The following is a 20,109-nucleotide window of genomic DNA, read 5'->3' on the forward strand; positions in this document are numbered from 1 at the left end:
CGCCATCTAAGCCTGACAATAAAGCGTTATCACACTTCAAGTGTTTATTTCTGTCTAAATTGCAGCAGATGAACATATACCCTTCCAGTTCATACCTGCGTATCCATGCGCCAGTCCCTATTCTAACGATTTTCATTTTACTATAATCGAAACAGTACATGATGTGAAAGTGGTTGGTCATGATTGTTTTTTCCCCATCTGATAGACTGCAGCACCTGCACATGAAAAATTAAGGAGTTCACTGTTATTGTGTCGGTGTGTCATGCGGCAGGAAATTGCCAACAATTAGAGCTGGTCTAATTGCAGCAGTCAGTGAGAGGTTCACAGCAAAAAGAGAAAGTTGGGTGGTACGTACAGCTTGTGGTCATCGCGTCTTATCATGAACGAGAAACAACATTTCACAATAGGATGCGTTGACTCCGGATTGGGGTTCTTTAGAGAGCATGCCGTCAAGAGGGTCTCGTGCGCTGGATCAAAAGCAATCGTGCCAAACTCTTCCCAGTATCGTACCATCGATTCCTCTGTAAGAATCTCGTGCAACGCAATCTTGCCCTAGAGTAAGTGATCGTTAGCTATCCATCTCAGTCGGCCCCCCGTGCTTTGGTTGGCACCCAAGCACAGCGTCACGAGGAGGTGCAGGCGAAGCAGAACTCACATCTCTCAGTTGCGCTACCGACACGCCAATCAATTCTGCCATTTCCTTGTTTCCCCTGAAAATTTCACCAGTTCTTCGCCAGCAGCACGCAGGAACGGCCATACTGGCAAAGACCCGGTCGTAATCCATCAGCTGTTTCTCAAACCACATCTCAACGTACACAAGTTCCATATCCGTCAAAGCTTGCGCCTTTTCTCGGAACTTAGGCCGGAACGAGTCGATGGTTTTTATGATCTTGTGTTTGGACGATGCCGCGATGTGGGAATCCAGGTATGTTTGCAAGCGACTGTACCCCTTGATATAATTGAACGGTTTGAGTAGTCCGGCGTCGTACTTGGCCCTGAGCACACGTCCCATACGCTCCTCAGGCGTGTCATTGCCCGATGGATCAGCAGCTTGTAGATAATATTCGCGGGCCTTGTCGACAGGCACAGCGCTTCCCGGTCGTGGAATGTTCTTGCCTTCTTTATTCGGAGGGGGTGGTAGCATTGATCGTGACATATTTGTCATGCTACTTGAACCACCAACGGTCATGGGGTTGCTGTTATTTCCAAACCTGGGTAGCATCTCCGACTGGCTCTGGCTTGACCTTTTGAATGCCGAGCTCTGTTGATCCTCTGATGAAACACCGCCGTCATCGAGTAGACTAGTATGGAGGAAGTCGTTGAGAAGATTGAACTCGTGAGTGACTTCCGGGGCAATCAGGTAGTTGGGATGGTAGCTGTGCATATCATGAAAATGGTTTTGTGCTGTCACCCACGCATCTTGGAAACCTACGACTAAGTGGCGTGTCAGCGATCTCAGATCAGGAACAGATTTCTGGGCACCCCCAAGCTCAGCCCACCCTTACTCCGCTCGTGAGTAAAAATGGAACAAGGGGTAGGCCCCTCCCTAGGCAGGACAAAGGAACACAACACGTACATTGGTTTGCGTTACTACTACCGCCGTTGTTTAACTCATTGCCCTGCAGCCCCGAGACCTGGCTGGGTTGCACAATGGACAGCGGGCTGCCTTGACCCAACACTCCACTACCAAATGACTTGGAACCTCGCTGCCTCGTCGTGTCAAATGTTGGGGGAGGTGGGCCCATGGTGCTAGAGATGGAGCTACGGGCCATGTCGGACTGTGCATCAGATTCATCGACTACAGAAGGGGCCTGTATGCTCTGGCTGCTTTGGACACTTTTTGCCTTTTTAGAATCGGCATCGCGAGGCTCATCGTGACAAAGATGGCCAATATTGCGCTTGATGCATCGAGTACATGGTCTTTCCTATTCATAGCATCAGTACATGCATGGCTTTTGATGGTGTAGAGAGTCCCTCCCCTGGGAACCAAAGCACAGCAGCTGCGTCTGAAGTGTCCCAGTACAGTTTCAGAAGAGGCAGCAAGGAAAGCCTAGGATCATACTTACAAGATCGCAAGTCATGTGCTACAAGAAACAATAGAGTGTCAGCTACGATTCTCTCAACGTTCGCGTATGCAAGGCAAGGGCCAACAAGACGCAAAGTTAACTCCCGGGTGCCGTGCCGTCACACCAGAGTCCATTTGGCAAATGAGATGGCTTCTTGGAGCGCCCAAGGCTGCTCAAGGCTTAGATGAAGCCCATGCGAACGCGCGTCGTTGACTTTGGTTAACTTACAGATCTTCGACAATATACACAAGCTGTAATAAAATGCCAGTCAGCCCAAATGATTCTTGTTTGATATAAACATATGCGCTATGATGAGCCTTGTTGCCAGGATTGGGAGCTAACAGGTTGATAGGCTGGCAAATTGATTGGTCGCGGTTTAAGATTCTTTCAATCACGACTACAACGAGGGATTCCAGCATCAGGATGCTCACTCCCCATCCATAATGCGCTTTCATCCACAAGCGCATGGCGGAAAACAACAAGAACCTTTGAAGCAAGGGGAGGGAAGTATCGGAGAGACGTACCATGGTTGACCTTGCGTCTCTTTTTAGCGGGTGTCTTTTGATTGCCTGAAGCGGCAGCATTAGAGCTCTTGTCGCGATTCACGGCCTTGCCATCGTCGCCTTTAGCAGGCTCCTGTTTGGCACTCCTGGCCGCCGTAGCAGGATTCCGGTCTGTCATTTTGTCCTATACTCCCATTGGATCTTGAGGTTACGCAGAGCGGCTTTGGGTTCGTAGATCATCTGCGGCTCGCTGCAGCAGTTTTGTACAGTCTACAGCTCAGTGACACGGTTCATTCGCACGTTTATCTGCGGCACGTTGATGCGATTGCGATTCTCTCGGTTATATGCGCGGGTTCTTGTGCAGGTTCGCTGGTGTTTCGGTTTGCCGATTCTCTTTGGTACAGTCTTGCGCGCGCGTGAGGTGGTCCCGTGGAGGGGGAGGGGAGATGGAAAGTGGCTGCGCAGGTGGTGTGAGCCGAAACGGTCGAAAGGATAAGGTGTTGATGAACACTGCTTAACTGTGACGAAACACAAAGGATTAATTGGCAGCTCAGCAGCCGTGGCTGGCCCGAGGAAGAGGTCAGAACAAGGGATACCAGATGCGAGTAGCAGTCTGGTCGAAGAAGACGAAAAGACTGAAGAGGACCTGGACGGTGAAGTTTGGCCTAGGCCAAGGCTTGGGGCCAAAATAGGCTGGGCTTGGTATAACCACCTAAGTTAGTAGTGACTGCGGGTGGAGCTAGAAGCAGAAGCAGCACAAGTGATGAACGAAGTGGGCCGTCGGTCAGCCAGTTTATGGTGAATGTTGTAATACTAAAGCAAGAGTTGTCGGTAGTTAATTATTGGTAGAAATGTGAAATCTATTCGGATATCTTTGGTCTGGAGGTCTTCAAAGCATGGGGAAATGACAACTTGGCCAGAGCTTGAGCTGAGTTATTATTCCACCTGCCGTCCTTACTTCTGCTTTTTACCTGGGGCAAGCTGCCCAGTCAGAAGCACGGTGAACAAGCAATGGAAGGTGCCCGAGACGGCCGGAACGGGGGTCCGGATGACACTCCGTAGCGCCGGATTGCAGTTACAATTCCCTAGGACTCATCATGAACATAACATTCAATTAATTATGACTTATTTCCACTTTGAAAGTCTCCAACATAAAACCTCAGCCCCTTTCCTGTGTGTTGAAAGAGAAACTCAATACAGACTTTGAGGAGCACGTAAGCACCTCATTGCCCCTATAGCCAACCAACTTAACTGGAACGGGGATATGTACAGTACCGAATTTACTGTAGACTGTGCTTGTTTACACCACTGGTTCTACTACTTGTATACATAGACATAACAAGACATATCGCTTCTTCGAAGTGCGATGGGCTTTAAATAACGCATAGAATACGCCTGGTAATAAACCTAAGTTTGGAATGAGTAGCTACTATGTAGAAGTTCAACTTCTGCATTCATAAAAGCTTCAAGTTTTCATGTCAGTCGTCCCCCTTAATGAATTTTCGAATACAGTCTATTTTGACAAGTCATTCTATTTCTTCTATCCCGATATCATCATATCCAGGCTAAAGCTTCCATATCCCTCGAGATTTGCCTGACTGGCTTTGCAGGATCTGTTCCTAGACACTGTGGTCCAATAAGCCTAACTACCCTGACCCTCGGTGAAGATGTTGGCGCTAAATAAGCTCGCATGCCTGAAGCACCTTTCCGCATTCGGTAATTGCTCGTCTGTGACATCCTCTTCGTTGTATTATTTCCCTGCGATGCTATTCGCGACAGAATCTATTATGTCTTCAACGACTACGCCTTGAATATGAAGACTAGTTAGTGTTTATACTGAGTTGCCACCCCGGTCATTCCCAAACCTGAGATCCGAGTGCAGAATTATACTCCTCTGCAATAGATCATAACGAAATAGCACATAGTTCCATAGGCTCAATGCGAATTCATGATTCATGCTATTCCGTATGTATATACACGCCATGAATCCATTAGGTAAAGCCAACTCTTATTTCATGTACAAAGTATTCCCAAACACCTTTCCCATGACCAATCATATCATTATCATCACAAACTGAGCAGGTTTTAGATCATGTACTTCAGATCGCCACAAAGAAGCTCTTTTCGCCTTCCTTAGGCACAACCCTGGCCTTGCGCATAATCTCGTCCTCACAAGCCAATCTAATCCTTTCAGGCGTTGCCGGACTCTCAAGCCTGAGAAGTCCCTCAGAGTTGTTCTCGCCAACCGTGGCTTTGACTCCGGACTGTGCCCGAGCTGCTTTGAGTGCATCTCGGATGGCGAAGAAGACAGAGCTGCCCATGAAGAACGGCGGTTCGCCTACGCCACGACTTCTCTGAATCGTGCGTAGTTCCTTCCACTCCACGTCCTTGAGAAGCGACACATTGAACGTTTGGGGAATATCTCGGAAGCCAGGGATCTTGTATGCTCCAGGTCCCCGCGTGAAGAGATGACCTGCCATTGGGCCGTTCCGCAACCAGAGTGATTCTTCCATCGTAAAGAGACCGAGACCTTGGACAAAAGCACCCTGGATCTGGCCGTAGTCGATTGCAGGATTTATGGACTGGCCAACGTCCATTTTGATGTCTGCCCGAATGCATGTCCAGGTTCCAGTTAGTAAATCGACCTCAACCTCAGCTGCCGCAACTCCTTGAGTGAAGTAGAAGAACATCTTGCCCTTGCCAGTGGTCCAGTCATATCCAATTTCAGGGGTCTTGTAGAAACCTTGCGCTGAAAGGTTAACGCGGTCAAAGTAAGCGGCGTGGGCGAGGTCTTTCATCGTCGCCTCAGGGCCAAGCTTCTTTCGGTACGGCGCCAATCGCTCGTTCAACATTTCGCATGCATTGAAGATGGCATATCCGTTCAGGTCTGAAGAAGCCGACGCAGCCGTTGCAGATGCGTTGGCCACCGTATTCGTCGAAGTTTCTGAGATGAAGACGTTGTCCAGTGGTACACCCAATGCTTGTGCAGCAATTTGAGTGAGCTTAGTGTACAAGCCTTGTCCCATCTCTGTACCACCATGAGCTACTAGAACTGAACCATCGTGATAGATGTGTACCAATGCTCCGGCCTGGTTCAGAAACAAAGCCGTGAAAGAGATACCGAACTTGGTTGGAATCAGTGCTAAGCCTCTCTTCCGCCACTTGTTGGTCTCGTTGAACTCGGTGATAAAATGTCGGCGTGCAGTATACATGGCCTCATCTTGCACCTGCTTGTACATGAGTGGTACATGCCAATCCCCCAAGCCTTGTCCAATGTGAGTTACTCCATCACTCTCGTACAAATTGATTTGCCGCAGTGTCTCGACAGGCATTCCCAGCCGATCAGCCACTTCTTCCATATACGACTCTGCGATAAACATGCCCTGAGGACCACCAAATCCACGGAAAGCCGTATTGGACATTGTGTTTGTCTTGCATAAGCGTCCACGAATGTGGACATTGGGTATGTCGTAACACCCATCAATATGGGTCATGGCTCGTTCGCATACGGCTGCGCTGAGATCGAAAGTCCATCCTGCATTGTTGAAGACGTCACACTCCAGAGCTTGGAGCTTGCCATCCTTGTTCACACCAACTTTGTACCGACCAAGGAAAGGATGTCGTTGGCCACTGATAACCATATCTTCCTCTCGAGTTAGCATGTATCGGACCGGTCTTTTGGTCTTCTTTGCTGCAAGTGCCAAGGCGGAGCTGAGTACTACAGATCGCGATTCTTTTCCACCAAAACCACCTCCCAGTCGCTTCACGCGGACGACAACCTTGTTCGATTGTACATCGCACACTCGTGAAGCAAAAACCTGCCTGGTGGACTATTAGTATTTAACCTCCACAATTGTGGGCAAACTCACGTTTCGTTGGCGTTCTGTGTACTAGCGAAGATCTCAATCTCTCCATCCTCAGGCTTGGGGACAACCAAACAAGCATTTGTCTCGAGGTAAAAGTGTTCTTGCCCGCCCATTCTCACTGTTCCAGTGAAGACATAGTCGCACTCTTCGAAGGCTTTCTCCACATCTCCTTTCTTGATCTCCCGGTAGAAGTTGTGGTAACTGTCAGCGGCGATAGCATCTTCTATCGAAAGCACCGTTGGAAGATCTTCGTACTCAATCTTGACTGCCCGTGCTGCCTCCTGAGCCCTCTGAGGAGATGTCGCTAGAACCAGAGCAATTGGCTGGCCCACTGTCAAAACCTCATCTTCTGCAAAGAAGACCTCGTCAAAGTGAGGAGCACCAAACTTGTTGGCTTCTGGGGAGGGCATGTCATCCTTGTCAACAACATCTACAACTCCAGGTATGTCAAGAGCAGCCGAGTAATCGACAGAGAGAAGTTTGGCGTGTGCTCGTTTCGAGAGAACATAGCAGGCATGGAGCTCGTTCTTCAATGCAGGCATATCGTCGGTGTATTGCGCTTCGCCGGTTGTCTGTTTGAGGGCTGCTAGGTGGGGGTTGGCCTTTCCAGTCACTTCCTTTTCGTAAGCTACCGCGGCATGCTCATCTACCTCGCCATTTGATATATCTCGCTCGATCTCGTCGATAGCTTCCTTGTCAACCTGTTCGGAACTTCCGTTGGTAATCGTCAGGACGTCATGATAGAATCGATAGAAGAATCCAAAGGCCAAAGACTTTCGATAGGACGCCATGCCACCTGGAACACTGAACTGCAAGTCGAAATCTCGGCCGAGTGCACTCATTGTTCCCTCCAGCGTTTCCAAGTCGGCGAAACGCCGTCCTACCAAGTATTCTCCAGCTGTTTTGGCAGCTACTGTCATAGCAGCCATACCGCCATAGATGAGGTTTGCTTCTTGAACAATACCTTCATCATCCAAACGAACTCTCAGTGCTCCAGTTACAATGGCAATGTCGTCGTCCTTTCTCTTGGCCTGCTTGTACGCTCTGAAGAATTCGCCCTTGTCATGAGTGACAGGAATTCGTATTGAAGCAATGATCGCATCCTGAGCAAGTGCTGTCTTTCGATAGCCAGTAAAAAATTGAGAGACAGGAATCTCTATTTCCTTAGTCGAAGACTTTGCAACCAACACAGCATTCGCCGCCCATAAAACGGGGTTGAGATCCGAGATTGGTGAAGCTGTAACAAGGTTTCCTGCTGGAGTACCAACATTTCGAATTTGTCGACCAGCAAAGTATTTGAGCTGCTTGAGCATAGCCTCGAAAACCTGGGCACGCTCGCGTCCGTAATGAGGAATAGCATGTTCGCAGATGCTTTCCAGGTCAGTCAGGACAACATTACCACCAACCTCGAGGTGATCGTCTTTGAAACTATACTGCCGCAACTCAGCGATATCGCCGACATATACGGAGACAGGATACTCCAGTGCCTTGAACTTGGTTTCGATTTGAGTTTCCGTACTTCCACCAATAATTTTGGCCTGGGGATGAGCACTCTTGATCTGCAAGAGTTGCTCTGTAGTGACGGGGCGATACCATCTGCGCCTCTTGTTGCCGAAGGCAAGAGGCCGTAGTTCATGTCGCTTCAGAGCGGGCGGAAAGATAAGCTCCGTATCGGGGTTGTACTCAATAAAACCTGGTGGTGTGAATCGCTTGATAGGTGTGTCGTCCAGATTTGCCTTGTCCATACAGCAGCCTCCGCTGGGTGGTCCGTTACCATTTTCCATGCAACATCCGCTGCCACCTGCTTTCTTAAACTTGCTACCGGGCTTATCAACGCTGAAAGTTTGAGCCGCATCCAGGATGGACCTGTAGCCAGTACATCGGCACAAGTTGCCATCGAACGCCTCTTCGATATCATCTTTAGAGGGGGAGTTGTTATTGCGTAGTAAGGCATACAAGCTCATCACGATACCGGGAGTACAAAAGCCACATTGGCTGCCATTTGACTTGGCGATACGCTCCTGAGTAGGATGGGGTTTCTGGGAACTGCCGATACCTTCAACGGTAACAACATGTTTACCGTCCAAACTGACCAGGGGAGCCAAACAAGCATTGACACTGGCATGGTAAATGTGCTTGGTAGTCGGGTTGTACTGGCTGACCACGATTGTGCAAGCTCCACAACCACCCTCGCCACAGCCACTGAGTTGTTAGCATCATTGAGACAGTGACCACATGGAACTCTTACAGTTTTGTTCCTGTGAGGCCGATTCCTCTTAGATATTCCAAGACTGTGACTTCTGGATCTATCTCGTCCAGGACGACTTTAGTTCCATTAAGGTAGAATCGTAGAGTATCGTCAAATTTGGAAGTTAAGGTTGCCAGCGGTTCAGGGTTGGCGTCCCTCACGGGCGATACAGCGCTAGGCGCCATGACTTCTTTTGTGGAGGTATTCTGAAATCAGTGTAGAATAACTTTTAGGAAGTACCTAAATTGCAGAAGAGAAAGAAGACCAAAAGTCAGAATGGGAAAGGACAGAAAAATGGTTGAACTAAGAGGCGAGGACCCTTTTAAAGGACTCTTATCAATAGACGAACCGAGGCGTTGTACAGTAGCACTTCAGGTTGTACTGTAAGAGGGGGAAGTTCACGAGACGTGGCCGTCACAGGTTAGCCAGCGGGTGTAAGATAGCATCCGCTTCTGCGTGATATTTGGTAGTAGCAGAGCAGTCGGTCCTTATGCATCGGCACCTTCCCTTTCCTTAACAAGATGCTTTTTTTGTCACAAACATTGAGCGAATGGGGTACCACGAATTGTTTGTCTAGGACGTGTAAACGTTAACTAATTGCCACTGATAAGCCTAATACAGATTTACACAGTCAGTGCTCGTGCGGGGAAGGAAAGGACCAAGCAAGGAGCCTCTTTCTTCCCCACGATATACCTCGCTAACGGCCGGCTCCGCGCCTACGATAGGCCATTTCCACGATCGGGATCCTCCACTTTTGATATCGGAGTTGAGAGATGCACATAACTAATAAATAATAAATAACAAATAAATATATGGCGGTGAATGTATACTGAAAAGAAAACTGAGATATTCGAGTATACGTCACTTTAGTCATAGATCCTCTAGTCTGTTATCTGCATCGCGATACGTGCAGAACTAACACGAGAGTTGCTACATACCCTGGTTTGTCCCATTTATATCTCTAGAAACAATCTCAAATGCAAGTACAAGGCGCATATCATATCATCATCCATCTAAGACCTAATCCACTCTCTTTGGCTGTTTTATCCACTCCTCCTCCATTCGCCTACCGATACATCTATTCTTCAATATACTTCTTCAGCCCCCTTAGCCGCTCCTTGGCCTGCTCCAAAACATCATCATTCTTACACACAGCAAATCGGATATAATCCTCTGCCAAGTGCGCATTACCCGGAGTATAGAACTCTGTCGGTGGGATGGCCGCAACACCAATCTCCTGGATCAAGAACCACGCCAGCTTAAAGTCTCGTGGGCGGCTGGCTACATGAGGAGGAAAGGGGTAGTCTTCCGGCAGCTTGACCTTGGCCATGTTAACGAGAAGAAAGTAACCACCCTCAGGGTAGGTCACCGGCAATTTCAGCTCCTCAAAAACCTCCTTGAGGCGGTCTATCTTACCCTTCATCTCCTCGATCGTCTCCTTCCAGAAACCATTCTTGCCAGCCTGCTCAAAACCGATGGCCGAGGCTTCTTGGAAAGGGGCGGGCGTGGAGAAGCAAATTCGTGTGTGGGCGGCAGTCACATACTGAATAAGTTCTTGGGGTCCAATCAACCAGCCTGTAAAGTGTAAGCATGAATGATTTCATCAAGTGGGAGCAGATTGGACGCACCAACACGCCAGCCTGTGGCATAGAAGTTCTTTCCAGCAGATCCAACGGTGAGCGTCAACTTTTCCACTTCAGGAGAAAGGTTGGCGATTCGAGTAAATGGCACATAGTAGAGTTTGTCGTAGACTTCATCGGAGAGAATAATGGTCTGGTTCTTGACAGCAAGGTCTGCAATACCTTGTAGCTCATCCTTGGAAAAGACCTTGCCAACGGGGTTGTCTGCTGAGTGTCAGCGCTGAGGTGAGCATGAATCATTGGTACTGCTCACGGGGAGTGTTGATGACAATCATCTTAGTGCGGGGTGTGAAGGCTTTTTCGAGCTCCTCAAAGTCGATTGTCCAGTCTGCAGCCGAGGAGTCCTTGATAGCGCCAGTCTTGGGAGGATGCAGAGGCACATAAACGACCTTACCGCCGGGCATCTGAATGTTGCTGATGTATCTAAACTGAGATTAGAGAATGTTTCAGCATAGTATTAGGAGCACTTACTGATCAAAGAACGGCTCAAAGACAATAACTTCATCACCGGGTTCGATAAAACCCATAAAGGCACTCAGCATGCCCTCATTAGCACCCGTAGTGATAATAATCTCAGTTTCAGGATCCAACTGACGTCCCCAACCGGGAGAGTACGCATCCGCCAAAGCCTGCCTCAAACGGGGCCGTCCCTTAGCAGGTGCATACTGATTACACTCAACACGGTCCAAAGCCTCCTTGGCAGCGTTGAGGATAAAGTTGGGAGGATTATAACCAAAGAATCCTTGGCCTAGGTTCACAATAGGCTGGATGGGTGAAGACGCAGCGGCCTCATTGATCATGGACCTGCTTGGCTGTTAGGAGCCACAATTTTGACAAGATGATTTAGAGGGACCTTACCAGACATCTTTCTTCTGGCCCTGAACTCGGGCTGCGGGTTGAAGTTTTTGAGTTTGATTGCTCATGATTCTGATACTGCTCGAAAATTGTCTTGAGAAGTGAAGAGGGATAATACTGCTTCGGAGCGTAGTACGGAGCATTGGCTGGGAGGAGGGGCGGCTCGGGGTTAATATGGAGCGCAACATCAACGAGAGACCTTTGCCGCGTTAGTCCAATGGGGATGTTCGTAGAAAGACCCTTGGAAATTACTTACGCTTGAAGCTCTCAGCAAAGGCGAATCAGGTCTGCTTCTTTTCACTTAGTTCAGTTATTTCTTTTGACAAGTCGTAGAGGTTGCGACATCGCCGTGACCGGAGAGAATATTGTGATGACTAATGTTCTAAAAGTGTCGTGCTGCTGATCGCGTCATTACCTAGCTCCAATCACGAGCATTATAGTTGGTTGTTCTGTCGGGATTGGTTCGACAACTTACATGCCCTAGAAGTTGAAACAATATCAAATCAAGGCTTGGCTCCCGGCAGTTAACAGGATACATATGTCGGGTTTCTTTCCGATAATTACCTATTTCACCCATCCCATGAACGGTAGGTAGTTTACAACCTAAAAAGACCGGAGCTTCAAAAGCTAAATAACTACAGTCACATCAATCAGACTGCCGCAGAAGACGAAATAGGAGGCTAGTTCATGTCATTCAACCCAAATTCTAGCCTAGAGCTTAGAACCTAGCAAATTTATTCATCCGGTTAACCACTATCATGACAGTTACCAGTCCCTGATATGATTACTAACCCATCCATTTCGCTAGGTGTAGCAAGACGGCCCATATCCCCATCAATCTACCAGAACTCAACTACACGAGTTCCTTCAGGTACCTCCAAGTCCATCTTTTCCTTGGGGTCGTCCTGGGTGCGTCGCGCTTCCATCAACTCAGCCGTCAACTTCACAAGCTCTAACGCAGTGATTCTTGTCTTGTGATTCCATTCAAGAAGGCGTAACAGGAGCTGGATAATTTCGTGTCCGGGATTCAATCTATCCAAGTTGCGAGCGTGCGTAGCGCATATACGTGGATACATCCGCTCCTCCTTCTTATAGAAATGAGGAGACTGCCCCATCATGCCCATCAACGAGATGCCAAGGGCCCAGATGTCGTCGCTCTTGCCGGCGTGCCCATGATGCCTCTAGATGTAGGGTGACCAGTATGAGTGCGTTCCGTGCGGCCTCTTGTGGTGGTGCATGTGATTGATCGACATAATCTCTGCGCAATCCGCGACAACGACTTCGACAGGATCCCATGTGCGGATGAGGATGTTTCGCGGCTTGAGGTCTCCATGGAAACGGTTTAACCCATGGAGATATTCGACGGCCTGCGAGACTTGAAGCATGACCCGGAGAGCATCCGTTATTGCTAAACCGTCAGAATGGTTGTTGCTTACATCCTGCAGACTTCCACCAGCGCAGAGCTCAATAACGAGGATGTTGGCAGATGGATCATTCTCCTCTTCAAAGTACTCAATATACTTGACAATGTTGGGCTGTTACGTGGTCAGTCTGTAACGCAGAAGAGTAGGTAAGAAGGCCTCAGAAGAAAAAAACTCACATGGTGAAGGCTCCTCAGGATCCTAGCCTCCTTTCGCAAGTGCTTAACTGCTTCGGGGGAGGTTTTGCCGGCATGGACAAGTCCAGTCCGGCGATCGAGAACTTTGTAGACTCTTGCGTAGCCTCCTTGTCCCAGGTGACATCCACGGGTGTAAGAGCATTGAGGGAAGTCGGGGTCTCGGACAGCTGAAAGTCGTTTATCCTCGTCTGTCCAGGCTGATGAGTTTGCCATGTTGACAGATCGTTGGAGAGGATGGAGAAAAAGAAGAGAAAGGGAAAAGGATTTGATTCATTGAAGAAAACATAAGTCTACACTTATGCCCAAGCCCGGCGAGACGCTGCAGTGACACCAAGTGGCTGAACAGTATTGCGCAGTGGCACCCAGCTGACGGATTGCTTTGACTTGCCTGTTGGCCGTTTGTTTCACAAACTTCATACCGCTTATTAGTGTCTTCAACTTTGTCACCCGGGTCAAGCAGCACCTTGTGGTAGTCATATCCCAAAATACCAATTGTCATGAGGAAGGAGAGGGAGCCTCAGGGCGTCGGAAAACATGCCTGAGACATATTCTGGCACCTTAGTACCTAGGAACCTAGGTACCTAGTTAGGTAGGTACAGTATGTATCTAACAATTGTGTCATTTCAGAGTAGACTCTTTGGTCATTTGTTATTATACCTGGAAGCTCGGCGATCAATCTTTCTACTACCCCTCCAGGTGAGAGGACCTCTGTTCAGCTAGAGGAAGTCGCAGCCCGTTATGCAACCTCAACGAACATACACAGTACGTTATTACTTGAGTATAATTCCTCGCCGCAATCAATCAGCAGATACCCGAGTGTTTTAATTTACGTGATACACAAGCAAGTAGATATCCGAAGCGAAGTTGAGGTTATCATATGCCATCTTTGCACATTCCGGAAGCTCCGCAAGTATCTTTATCCTCTAAATTCGAAGGGCTTCGTGTTGCTTGTCTTCACAAAATTGTACATTTTCTTAGACTCGAGGTAGCGGGGATGATTCTACCTTAAATTTAATACTGCTCAAGGCTATTTTCATTCCTCATGAGGCCTATTCATTTCATCTCATCCGTATCGCTATGTCCTCCAGATCCCATTCGCTGCGTGTTCCATAAACGCCGTCCCATGAGCCCGATAAAAAAAATAATTGCCGTTATATAAGGGTATCTATATGCAAAGTCCAGAGGTGTGCCGTGCTGGCAATAGCTTAGGGCTTCTCGTCGCGACGTACGATGGTACGGATATTCTCCAGGAGACTGTCCATGAATTTCATAGATTCGCTTCCAGGAACATCGGGGAAATCCTGTGGTTGGAAAGGAATGGCTTGCTCTGCCAATACGGTTTGGGGCGCATTCTCAGGGTTCGTGTTGGTAAGTACAAGCTTGCCATCCCGAACAGACGATGCCACCTGCTCTTGTGCGGCTACAGGCGTCACTAAACTGCCCTGATGCGAAGGCAAATGTCGATTTGAGTGAACTTGATTCAACACGTACTTTTGTGGCGAAGCAACTTCTCTAGATGTCGAGACAGGCATGAAACCCGGCAGTCGTGGAATCGGCACAGGCGTCTCAGAGATCTTAGCACCAAGCGGCTGTTTGCCTGGAGTGTACGCCCCCGATGGCGACTGTTGCGTTGCTTGCACTTTTCGCACAGGCTTGGGCTCAACGGGTGAACCCTTGTTCGAGGACTGCTGCAGAGCCGGTTGGCCAACGGCAGCAGCCACAGTATTCGGTGTCGATGTCATTGCCGCCAAAAAATTTGCTGGCAATGGCACTGGCGACTCTTTTGGTGGTATCTGGATTGGCTGTTCAGCCGACCCGTCCTTCCTATCGAGAATTCCAGGTACTTACCTTGTACGGCTTGAAGACTGTCGCAGTCTTGGGTTTGCTGTTTTGGTTAGGGGTTTTAGTAGTCTCCTGAGGCTTCCGCACTTGTTGAGGGTTAGGCTGAGACGGCTGGGGTTGCTGATGCTGTTGCGCATGCCCCTGCGCCTGCGCCTGTGCCTGTATCGGGGGCAGATACTGCGCTTTGAGGGCGGGGCGAGAAAATTGTCCAGAGGTCGGATGGGTCGGCATTGGCGATGGCGATGGCGCCGGCACTCCTTTCGGGAAAGACTGTTGTCTGAAGTCAAATCCACTAGGGGGCATCTGTGAAGGGGACGATGCTGGGGGTGGAACTGCAGATGGCTGTTGATGCGGAGAGCTGTGGGCGCCGTAGTTATGATTGCTTGGTTGACCTCGCAGGAAGGCGTCCTGGTTGGCCATGATATGCGCCCTGAAATTACCTTCGTAGCCGTTTGTGAAGCCTCCCCAAGCAGCATATGGTGTTCGATATTTACTTGAGTCCCTGGGAAAGAGTTAACAAGGCCCCCGTGTAACGGGGGTCTACCACACGAACCTGTTGTAGTTGACCTGGAAGAAGGGGTACTTCTGGTAGATCGATTGATGTACCTGCCAAGATGCTTTCATGTGATGATTTTGTTGCTGGACAGGATGAGCCTGCTGATAGTGTGCCGATGCTTGATATGGGCTTTGGTGGGCACCGTTATGAGGATACATTACGCCAGCAGCGGGTGCAGGCGTGGGAGGGTGAGAAACGTTAGTCACCCTTGGCCATTGCGTCTGCTGAGGATGTACAGGTACTTTCATAGGACTGTGCATTGTGGGAGTGCTTCCTGGCGGTGTGTGTGCTGGAGACGATCTAACCTCGAACCTCTGAGCGGAGTATGCAGGATGAGGAGATTGGTGTCCCGGGGGTGCTGGCTGCGCATATGATGGGTACTGCGTGTGATGTTGATTTGGGGCAGGTAAAGGGGCAGCCGGTGCGAACCTCTGCGTGGTGAAGCTGCCCATAGTAGGCAAATTGATCTCAGCAGGGATTCGTGGTTTGTACACATACGGTCTATCCAGTCGGCCAGCATTGTAAGGAGTCCCAGGCTGATAGGGTCGTTGCTGAGCGTAGGGTGGAACTGCTCTTGGCGGTCTTACTGGCTTCAGTAGCTTAGGAACCGTAGAGAGGAAATTGCCTTGAGGGTTGTGACGTTGCTTGGTAGGATCTTCAGTGAATTGGGCGCGAGCATCGGTCGATGTCTTTGGCAAGTAATGCCAAATTTGGTCGGGCTTGGAAAAGTCAATGTTGACCTGGTCTTTATTGGAAACAGGATGAAGCTGGAACTCGGCCCATGTGCAGCCCTCGACAAACGGATCGTCTTTCTGGGGCTTTCCGTCGTGAAGTCGCTTGGTCTTCAGCTTGTCCTTGGCCTTTTGTGAAGCGGGCATGGGAATGGCGTTTGCTGATGCCTTTGGAAGTCGGTAATCAGCTGGATTGGGTACCAGCAACCACTTCCATTGAACCTCGAGGCGATCACTGCAAGAAGTCAGTTTGGTTTCTGATAATTCAATTTGATTCGGATGTCGTCCATACCCGTTAGGCAAAATATCAACGAGAAGTGTTTGCTCGTCAGCCCTGTTCTCAATCACAACACCAGCGAAAATGTCACCCTTGTAGTATTGGAACTGGCAAGTCTCGCCTGGCTGGATCTTTGAGGCTGATGTTTTAACACGCGTGTCCGTCTCCAATAGTTCCCCGTCGAGTTTCTTATCACGTTTGGTCCGATGGAACCGACAACTAAACTCGAAAGCTTGCTCCTTGTACTCGGTGCCATCTTCGCCAAAAACTGGGACTTCTTCTTCTTCGACAAAAACGCCAGCAGCCGCTGCACATGTCGCATGATACGCCCGGGCGCACTTCTTCTGGGAACATTGGAAGCATGCGCCACGTTTTGAGCGACAATAAAGGCACTTGAGGTCGAGTCGATCTTTGTGAATCTCCGACACGTTGACAACGGTTTCCTGATTGTCAATAGTTTCAATATATGTCTCTGGCAGATAGTGCGCACAGAGACGATGCGCCTTCCTACCATCATCTGTGGGTAACAACTCTGCTGATGGTGTATCATTGGGGCAGAGACAGCAAGGGGGCTCGGCCTTGGTTTTGAGGCGAAGCCTGATCTTCTTGACCTTGACCTTGCCACTCTTGTCACCGGGTCCACGCTTTCGTTTGCGACGAGGCTCCTTAATCTTGACGCCCGAGGTGGACGGTGGTGTCGGCATCCCAGACTCATCATCATCTTCTTCCTCGTCATCTTCCTCCTCCTCTTCGGTTTCTTCATGTTCAGTTTCCTCGCCGCGCAGCTTACGTTCGATCTCGTAGACATTAACCCAGACGCTGTCTTGAGCTTGAGCGCATTCGCACTTTTTAGCAATCTTGCCAATTTCGAGCCAAGAGTCCAGCGCAAAATTGACAGCCTCGGCACAGTTGTAGCCAAGGTTATAGCCGGAATGGTATCCATATGGGTATGTAACGACAAACTCTCCGGGATACGACACGACTTTGTTGACGGTGATATTGTAGTGTGATTTCAAGTGCTGAGGAGAAATGAGAAATCCCTTATGTCGGAGGAACTGATCGCAGGCTTTTGCGTCTGTGGGCCAAATATTCTTCATCGCAGCCTCGAAACGACGAGCATCAGCTTGGGAGATACTGTACCACTGCTTCGGGGCACCAAAGTGAAGGTAGTTGATACTGTAGAGGTCAACATCTTCAAGATGCCATGCGAACGTTGCTTTCCACATGCCCAAGTATAGATAGGCAGTGTTGACTCCTGGAACCTTTGTTCCTAGAACATCCAAAAGGTTGGGAAGCTTGTTCAGGTTCCACTGCTCGGTCGATTCGTCAAAGAGCGTACCCATCAGATCCGCACCGTAAAGAGGGGGCGCATACGTGAGAGTTTTCCAGTATGCTCTCTCAAGTTCCTCACATCGTTCGGGTGTGTATTCGGATGTGTCCATCTTGTAATCCCAGTCCTTGAAGGCAGCTTCGTCGACCATAGCGGATCCCTCTCGGCGGCTGTATTTACGGCGAGCCGAGACTGTCTGAGTTTTAGTCCTGGCTGGTCGAGAGATGCCCATACGGCCAACCTTGGGCTCATAGTCATCCTCAACCTCCTCGCCTGGATCTTGCTCGACAGACTCGACGGGCTTGTCTTCCATCTCGGTTGCATCAGGCTTAGGAGACACCGGGGTCATAGGTCGGTCCTCTGCGTCCTCTGCTGGCTCTGGGTTGGCCCGTCTTCCTCTGCCACCGCGCTTAGCCGGCCGTCCCCTGCCTCTCTTCTTTGGGACTGAAGGATCAACGGGCTTGGATGCAGGTGCTGCCTTTTGTGTTCGTGGTTTTGGCTTTTCGGCATTGGCGCGTCGCTCGCCACGTCTAGCCGGGGGTTGGTGTTCGCTCTGGTCACAGAGTTGACGCCACTGTGGAAGGTTGTAAGATCGACCGTGTACAATGTTAACTTGGCGGTAGGTGCCGTTGGAGCCCATGATATCTTGCTTGATTGGTTCTCGAACTTTGACCTGTTTGACGAGGTTATCAAGTTTGGGAAGACTGTCCTTCCATTCTTGCGGAGGGATAATCTTGATGATACCAGACTTCATACCATAGCTGTCGACGGCTTCCATCTATAGTGGTCGTTAGCAGAGGAGGGCGAGGGACTTGCAGGTGACATACGAAACGTTTAAAGTCTCTAAACTGGTGCATGGTAGGCTTAAAGATAGGAACAGCGCCAGACCAGTGATCTGGCAGCACTTCTCCGATGTCTTCATCGCTGGGCTTGTCCTTGTCTTCATCACTGGTGTTTTTGTCGCTAGAATCTAGCGGCTGCGGAGGGTCGCTGAGAATAGGCTCGTCCTCAAGGTCGCTTAATTCAGAATCTGAGCCATCTGACTTGGCCATGTTGTTACTGTCGGGAGGCGAATGCAAGAAGGCTGGGTCGGTTTTGGCGGTCGCGGTATTGTTGGGATTGCTATCGACTGGCGCAGTTGCGACAACAGGGTCGCGAGAATCCGTGGTATTGGCGACGGCAGCGCCAGCGTCGATCGACTTTGACGTCGACTCCGACATGGTGGGCGATCACGTCGCAATCGGCGACGGTGCCATTGAAGGAATAAATCGGAATTTTGTGTCGCTTATCGCTACGGCGTGCGATTGAAAATACTGATGGGATGATTATAAGGAAATTTGTTGTGCGGCCGAGTTTGCGCTGAGAGTAAACGATCGAAAAAGAGTGCTTGGGCTTTGGGAAGGTGGTATAGTGAGTGAGAACCTGAAACTGGAGACGAGAGGTACGGGCAGCCAGTGCAGTATGTCAAAGTTGGTGGTCAGAAGGGCAGGTGATGCGGAGAAATTGTTAACAGGCGAATAGATTCGCTCGCTTAAAGGTATACTGCCACCTTGAGTTTAGCGGTAGGTACCTGTAAGGGAGGTAGCGTGCTAAGGCTGCAACCTGGTGTTCCCCTGTAAAATGCATGCGGAAGAAACAGGGCAGGGAGGTACTCCCCAAAAAGGGTCACTAGAAAAAACATGATTCGATTTCGGAGGTTTCCATCATCATGGCGACAAAAATGGCCCCCTTTTAACAAAGAAATCAGTTACTTTAGGAATAGACGTAAGTAGGGTGATTCATTCAATTATTTCCATCAATATCCCCTTTGTTGTCCCCTTTCTAGATGTTACGGTGACTATAAGCCTCATGGAATGTTTATTGTCAAACAGTGTTGATGTAAAGCTTCGAATAAAAATACGACCATGCAAGTTAAGTGGCTGCCGGCGGATCTTAAAGATGTTAATCTGATGCAGCTTGATTAGATTGATAAGAATGCTTGTCTTCTGGAACCTGGGACCGAAAAACTAGGGGCAGTGTCTTGTCCTTCCGAACCCGGTGACGCAAACCATGGATTACTCACATTACATGACAAAAGGGTTTCACTATCAGCCGGACCTTATCCTGTGGTCAGCCTTTTTTTATTTCTCTATCTCGGAACCTCATGTTTACTTCTCAGGTTATCTACGAGTTCACAGGCTGACTGGTTCAGTCGTGGTCTATCCCACCTTGAACCACCAGAGTACGTATTCCATTGATCTCAATGATTCTGGTGCCTTATCTCAGGACTAGATACCCAGTCCCTGTTGACAGCTCAGGCGGGGCAGCAGGGCGACCAGTTACTAGCTCAGCTGCAAAGGTGTCCCACGCTGCCAGTCATCAGTCGAACCTCTCTCTTGCCAGCATGACAATGCATAAGGGCATGTTGGTAACGGAACTCTTGTCTGAACGAAAGCTGCTTCAAAATCTATCCAGACATGTTATTTGTCGAGCAGTGACTTGTTTAGATCGACAATGGCAGAATTCTGGTGGATCCCAAACGGATGACAGCGTGTAAGTGTGCGTATCATGATAGGTAAGTCTAACATCCCATCGTCT

At 49.3% G+C, this 20,109-nt stretch overlaps 5 protein-coding genes across 5 annotated transcripts; all 5 read right to left on the reverse strand.

Moving 5' to 3' along the window:
* Positions 1–244: 244 nt before the first annotated feature.
* On the reverse strand, positions 245–2,747 carry EDB82DRAFT_471706 (uncharacterized protein; the record flags this gene model as incomplete). Its single annotated transcript, XM_065607968.1, has 7 exons — positions 245–296; positions 356–552; positions 656–1,434; positions 1,577–1,925; positions 2,067–2,084; positions 2,295–2,317; positions 2,591–2,747. 7 exons carry the CDS (start codon positions 2,745–2,747, stop codon positions 245–247), a joined length of 1,575 nt encoding a protein of 524 aa, XP_065465699.1.
* A 1,740-nt stretch (positions 2,748–4,487) lies between these two features.
* Positions 4,488–9,046, reverse strand: EDB82DRAFT_64057 (molybdopterin binding aldehyde oxidase/xanthine dehydrogenase). Its single transcript, XM_025729914.2, has 3 exons — positions 8,684–9,046; positions 6,439–8,637; positions 4,488–6,391 (listed from the first exon to the last, which is right to left on the reverse strand). The coding sequence occupies exons 1-3, from the start codon at positions 8,866–8,868 to the stop codon at positions 4,669–4,671; spliced, it is 4,107 nt and encodes a 1,368-aa protein (XP_025589092.1). The 5' UTR covers positions 8,869–9,046; the 3' UTR covers positions 4,488–4,668.
* Positions 9,047–9,459: 413 nt separating this feature from the next.
* On the reverse strand, positions 9,460–11,246 carry EDB82DRAFT_551409 (pyridoxal phosphate-dependent transferase; the record flags this gene model as incomplete). Its single annotated transcript, XM_025729913.2, has 5 exons — positions 9,460–10,258; positions 10,312–10,527; positions 10,577–10,746; positions 10,795–11,127; positions 11,182–11,246. The coding sequence occupies 5 exons, from the start codon at positions 11,244–11,246 to the stop codon at positions 9,762–9,764; spliced, it is 1,281 nt and encodes a 426-aa protein (XP_025589091.1). The 3' UTR covers positions 9,460–9,761.
* A 693-nt stretch (positions 11,247–11,939) lies between these two features.
* EDB82DRAFT_565042 (kinase-like domain-containing protein) lies at positions 11,940–13,470 on the reverse strand. Its single transcript, XM_025729912.2, has 3 exons — positions 12,779–13,470; positions 12,430–12,713; positions 11,940–12,357 (listed from the first exon to the last, which is right to left on the reverse strand). The coding sequence occupies exons 1-3, from the start codon at positions 13,007–13,009 to the stop codon at positions 12,018–12,020; spliced, it is 855 nt and encodes a 284-aa protein (XP_025589090.1). The 5' UTR covers positions 13,010–13,470; the 3' UTR covers positions 11,940–12,017.
* A 91-nt stretch (positions 13,471–13,561) lies between these two features.
* On the reverse strand, positions 13,562–18,937 carry EDB82DRAFT_488503 (uncharacterized protein). The gene is made up of 5 exons (XM_025729911.2): positions 18,360–18,937; positions 16,218–18,310; positions 15,192–16,160; positions 14,645–15,140; positions 13,562–14,589 (listed from the first exon to the last, which is right to left on the reverse strand). Exons 1-5 carry the CDS (start codon positions 18,750–18,752, stop codon positions 14,002–14,004), a joined length of 4,539 nt encoding a protein of 1,512 aa, XP_025589089.1. The 5' UTR covers positions 18,753–18,937; the 3' UTR covers positions 13,562–14,001.
* Positions 18,938–20,109: the final 1,172 nt, after the last annotated feature.

Source organism: Fusarium venenatum, assembly GCF_020744135.1.
Source record: "Fusarium venenatum strain MPI-CAGE-CH-0201 chromosome Unknown EDB82scaffold_1, whole genome shotgun sequence".
In the NCBI taxonomy this organism is placed as follows: domain Eukaryota; kingdom Fungi; phylum Ascomycota; class Sordariomycetes; order Hypocreales; family Nectriaceae; genus Fusarium; species Fusarium venenatum.

Bases quoted from the DNA above. Each gene is read 5' to 3' on its own strand.
- EDB82DRAFT_64057 (XM_025729914.2), bottom strand. From the start codon at position 8,868: ATGGCGCCTAGCGCTGTATCGCCCGTGAGGGACGCCAACCCTGAACCG. The intron at 8,638-8,683 runs GTAAGAGTTCCA...CTAACAACTCAG, and splicing joins GGCCTCACAGGAACAAAACT to TGGCTGTGGCGAGGGTGGTT. The intron at 6,392-6,438 runs GTGAGTTTGCCC...ATAGTCCACCAG, and splicing joins ACACAGAACGCCAACGAAAC to GCAGGTTTTTGCTTCACGAG.
- EDB82DRAFT_565042 (XM_025729912.2), bottom strand. From the start codon at position 13,009: ATGGCAAACTCATCAGCCTGGACAGACGAGGATAAACGACTTTCAGCT. The intron at 12,714-12,778 runs GTGAGTTTTTTT...ACCACGTAACAG, and splicing joins TCCTGAGGAGCCTTCACCAT to CCCAACATTGTCAAGTATAT. The intron at 12,358-12,429 runs GTCGATCAATCA...CTACATCTAGAG, and splicing joins GCGGATTGCGCAGAGATTAT to GCATCATGGGCACGCCGGCA.
- EDB82DRAFT_488503 (XM_025729911.2), bottom strand. From the start codon at position 18,752: ATGTCGGAGTCGACGTCAAAGTCGATCGACGCTGGCGCTGCCGTCGCC. The intron at 18,311-18,359 runs GTATGTCACCTG...CGACCACTATAG, and splicing joins TTAGAGACTTTAAACGTTTC to ATGGAAGCCGTCGACAGCTA. The intron at 16,161-16,217 runs GTATGGACGACA...GACTTCTTGCAG, and splicing joins GTTGATATTTTGCCTAACGG to TGATCGCCTCGAGGTTCAAT.